General features: G+C 47.2%; 1 protein-coding gene across 1 annotated transcript in view; it reads left to right on the forward strand.

Annotated features, from left to right (window-relative positions):
* Window positions 1–3646: 3646 nt before the first annotated feature.
* Window positions 3647–5047, forward strand: part of hgd (homogentisate 1,2-dioxygenase) — a gene marked incomplete at its 5' end in the record, with an annotated part of 61633 nt that continues 60232 nt past the window's right edge. The window contains 2 exons of the mRNA XM_084326118.1: window positions 3647–3742; window positions 4457–4545. Coding sequence (XP_084182244.1) covers window positions 3647–3742; window positions 4457–4545 — 185 coding nt within the window. The remainder of the gene's footprint in view (window positions 3743–4456; window positions 4546–5047) is intronic.

A 5047-nucleotide genomic window follows, 5' to 3' on the forward strand; every position in this document is an offset into this window, starting at 1 on the left:
GCCCTTGGGGGGAAGGACGACGGGATGGGTCAAGTGCAGAGACTCAATCGCATCGGCGACCCAACTAACTAACTGTCATGTGTGTGTGTTCCTGTGTGTGTGCCGCCTATCGCATGTGTGTCTGCCTGCATGCCAAATAAAGACTTCCCCAAAGTCCAGTTATTTATTATTATTACAAGTACAACCAGTGTGGTCAGAGGCCATATCAAACGAGGTGCCCTTCTGGTGCACAGGGCGTGCAAACGGCTGACAACAGCCAAAGAACGTGGGGAAAGAGAAGAGCCTCTGGAGCATGGGTGGGAAGAGAACTTCAGCACACTCCTGCCATCAAAATGTATGAAGCCCCTACCATGCTGCAGGAGTTTGCTGCACTACATTCTGCCATGGAAAAATAGACGAGCCAGCTCACGCCCCCGGCTCTGCGGTCGGCTCCATCAGCCCTGGCTCTGCGGTCGGCTCCACCAGCCCCGGCTCTGCGGTCGGCTCCACCAGCCCCGGCTCTGCGGTCGGCTCCACCAGCCCCGGCTCTGCGGTCGGCTCCACCAGCCCCGGCTCTGCGGTCGGCTCCACCAGCCCCGGCTCTACGGTCGGCTCCACCAGCCCCGGCTCTGCGGTCGGCTCCACCAGCCCCGGCTCTGCGGTCGGCTCCACCAGCCCCGGCTCTGCGGTCGGCTCCACCAGCCCCGGCTCTGCGGTCGGCTCCACCAGCCCCGGCTCTACGGTCGGCTCCACCAGCCCTGGCTCTACGGTCGGCTCAACCAGCCCCGGCTCTACGGTCGGCTCCACCAGCCCCGGCTCTACGGTCGGCTCCACCAGCCCTGGCTCTACGGTCGGCTCAACCAGCCCCGGCTCTACGGTCGGCTCCACCAGCCTCAGCTCTACGGTCGGCTCCACCAGCCCTGGTTCTACGGTCGGCTCAACCAGCCCCGGCTCTACGGTCGGCTCCACCAGCCCTGGCTCTGCGGTCGGCTCCACCAGCCCCGGCTCTACGGTCGGCTCCACCAGCCCTGGTTCTACGGTCGGCTCAACCAGCCCCGGCTCTACGGTCGGCTCCACCAGCCCCGGCTCTACGGTTGTCGCCTCCGGCTCTGTGATCAACGGCTCGGCTTTGCCGTAAATGGCCCTGGCCCCAGTCCTAACCCCAGCCCAAGTCCTAGCCCCAACCCCGTTCCAAGCCCTTTGGTCCCTCCACAAACTGGAGGTTTTTGGGTAATTCGTTGTGTTCTTTTTGGCCAGCTTTTGGCATCATATCTTGAGTTGTGCTTGGGATCCGTTCCACATTATAACTGAATGTAAATAAAAGTGAGAGTACAGAACAAAGTCTTGATTGATTTATTGATATGACACAGGTATCATTCATAATTACAAACATATATTTCCACAGACATTTTGCATGATCCTGATTCCACCTGAACAATTGCTCCCTGCCCCCTCCTCCATCCTTGGGTATGATACCTGAGGTCTGCCCTAGTCCCTAAATCAAACACACCCACAGTTACTCATTATCAGTTCAGTTGTTGCTCCGTGTAACTATAGATTCCAGACTCTGATTGTGATACTTTTCTGTGATGTATTTTCTAGTTTGCACGTAGCTGAACTACATTTTACAAAGTTGTTTTAGTTTGACAGACTAAATTTGTTCGAAAATTAGTACTGCTAATTGTACTGCTTGTCATTGTGAAGTAGCTTGCAGTTTGGTAAACTACAGTAAACTACTTTCCCCAACATTGCAATATGAGTCTGAGTTTGCACTACATCCATAACTCATTTTTGCATTTTAAAAAGGTTTGCATTTTGTACCTCATTGTGTGCATTTTGTACTTAATTATGTACTTTAGGTTGTACTTTAGTTTGTATATTATATTGTATATTTTGCATATAGTGTTTGGACTTTATTCTAATTATTTAAACTTTTTTTGCTGTATGAAGCACATTCGCAGGGGGCTCATACAGAACCAAGCATTTCAATACGTGACAAATAAAACAAAACTTGAAATTGAGTCATTGAGTTGCTCTTGTTTGTCTTGGCCGCGTCACAGGGCCTTGTTGTTTGCGCACGTTTTGCTTTTGGTCAGTTCATAACCTTCCTGTTTCCAGAACGTAAGATGATCCCGATCCCGACGGTGACGTCACTGGCCATGGCCATGTCTATATAGGCTTAATTAAACCCATATTGAGAAAGAGTATAAATCCAACCCCCCTTTTCCTCGCGTCTTTTCCTACTCACTTCAGAACGGGGTGCAGGGCTGCAGGCACAGTGGACGTTGGTCGAAAAAGCACATAGCGAGAGTCGGGAGGAGAAGTTAATTATTATTATTATTATTTTTTTTACTGGCGCTTAGACATTGAAATACGTTTGGCTCCTGTTCAAAAGTTACTAAAGGCAGCGCAATGTCTGGACTAAAGGTAAGAGATGATCTCTGTTAACAATGAATCTAAATTTCAAAATAACGTTTGGTGTGGGCTGAATTGAACGATGAGTGGTGGCAGCCAACATGCAATGATGCATTTTTAGTAACGTTTTTGCATTTTAAAACGTTTGCATTCTGTACATCATTGTTTGCATGCTTTAGTCGGAAATTGTACAGTGTTTGGCATTTATTCTTTTTACTTGTTTACTGTATGAAGCACAATCTCATGGGGCTCATATAGAACCAAGCATTTCACGATAACGTACATGTACTTTTTATGTGACAAATAAAACAAAACTTGAAACTTGTCATGTTTACAACATCAAGCTGAGAGCGGAGCGACTTTGCTCGTGGGGGCGTGGTTCAGTGCAGACCAATCACAGCGCTGCATTTTGCAGCTGCCCAGATGTGGCGTCGCGGTCTTTTAAAGTTTATAGAACATTTTGATATTTCAACGCAGACTAGAGCGCCCGAAAAAAAAAACGCGTTCATTATAATCCACATTATTGTCGAGGCACACATTTTACGACCCAATTCTAAGGACCAAGGCACAACGGGGGCATTTCACCGCGCGCGCATTCAGTCCAAAAGAGATGTAATTGAGTCATTCTAAAAAATGTTGCCAAACATTACGACTGTTAACATTTGTGTTGTTGCATTACACACGGACAAAAATGCGAGTACTTTTTATAAATTGCAAGCAACGCTAAAATAGCCTTATTTTATGCGGACGCTTCTTTGAAGGCAAAACTGTTACGCACATGAGCGCGCACATATGGGAACCTCTGGAACCTTTCTTTTGCAGAGCAACAATGACTCAGCAGAGTTTCTGTAGTTGATGTACTGTAGGCTTGGAAGTTCACGGTGTGCTCTACGAGGGCAGAGGAGGAGGAGGAGGAGGCCGGGGGACCAATCGATGCTGTCAATGTAGATGTAGGAGTGTAACGATCCCGTGGGTAACGTAGCCCACTTCAACCATTTAGCAGACAGCTACGATTTTCTCAAGTGTGATTAGCAGACTCTTCCCAGCATCTACTCGAGAAGCAAAACGGGAGGCAATATAGAATGTTTCTCTCTGAGTCACAGGTTTTCTTTCCCATATACTTTTTTCAATCACTGGAACAATTTACAAGATACATACATGGTTTGACAAAGCCTTCGGATTGATGATCATAAACACTTGTTGTGCAGAATGAGGCTGGATGATATGCAGAGCGTGGCTCTCACTGTGTGATATGTGTGGCCTGCGTCTCTTCCAGTATATGAGTGGCTTTGGGAATGAGCTGTCTTCTGAAGACCCTCGCTGTCCAGGGTCCTTACCTGAGGGACAGGTAACACACACACACACACACACACACACACACACACACACACACACACACACAAACACACACACACACACATACACACACACACACACACACACACACACACACACACACACACACACACACACACACACACACACACACACACACACACACACACACACACACACACACACACACATAATAAAGCAAGAGGTTCCTGTCTCAGGCAACAGCAGTTGAGAAGCCAATTTCACTGGACAAAACAAAAGCAGTGTATAATAATAATAATAATAATAATAATAATAATAATAATAATAAAATTCATATAGCGCCTCTACGGTGTGCAAAGATGCTTAAATGTGACAACTTCCCCCTAACAATGGGTTCCCTGGGTCTCACTCTCACACACACACACACACACACACACACATACACACACACACACACACACACACACACACACACACACACACACACACACACACACACACACACACACACACACACACACACACACACACACACACACACACACTCACACACACACACACACACACACACACACACACGCACACATACACACACACCACTCAGACAATGGGTTGCTTTCGTTTGAACCAATCTTCCATCACTCACTCACTCACTCACTCACTCACTCACTCACTCACTCACTCACTCACTCACTCACTCACTCACTCACTCACTCACCTTCTGTCCTGCTGTGTGTCTCTACAGAACAACCCTCAGCTGTGTCCCTATGGGCTTTACGCTGAGCAGCTCTCTGGCTCCGCCTTCACCTGTCCACGGCCAGCCAATAAGAGGAGGTATCCAGCTCTGTCACGTTGATTGATTGTCCCAATTTCCACTATTGGAGTTTGCCAGGATTTATTCGTTATTTAAAGGTGCAATCTGTAATTCAAATGTAAGCACACGGGTCTATACCACTGAAAGCCAAACCATCCAATATTAGGCTGCATATGCAAATGGATGCATTTTTAATCCAAATAAAATTAGTTTATAATGCATTTTGATGCTGTAAATGCAATGATTTATCAGCTTTGTTATCATTTTAAACGACCTAACAAGAGCTTATATGCTCCTGTTCTTGTGTTGTCTACATTTAGAGCGGGACCTGGCAAACACTTATGATTGAACAGTGTTACAAGTAGTAACCAGCCAATAGAGGCCTTGCATAGAATGTTTGTGTTGTTCTCTTTCTTCCAACATGGCTGCCTGTAACCATCAGCAACCACTTTTGAAAGAAAGCAGCTCATTTCTGTGCAGCGGTAGAGTAGGTGAAACACTGGAACTAGGGATGCTCGATAT

This window comes from Notolepis coatsorum, assembly GCF_963971535.1.
Source record: "Notolepis coatsorum genome assembly, chromosome: 12".
Lineage (NCBI taxonomy): Eukaryota > Metazoa > Chordata > Actinopteri > Aulopiformes > Paralepididae > Notolepis > Notolepis coatsorum.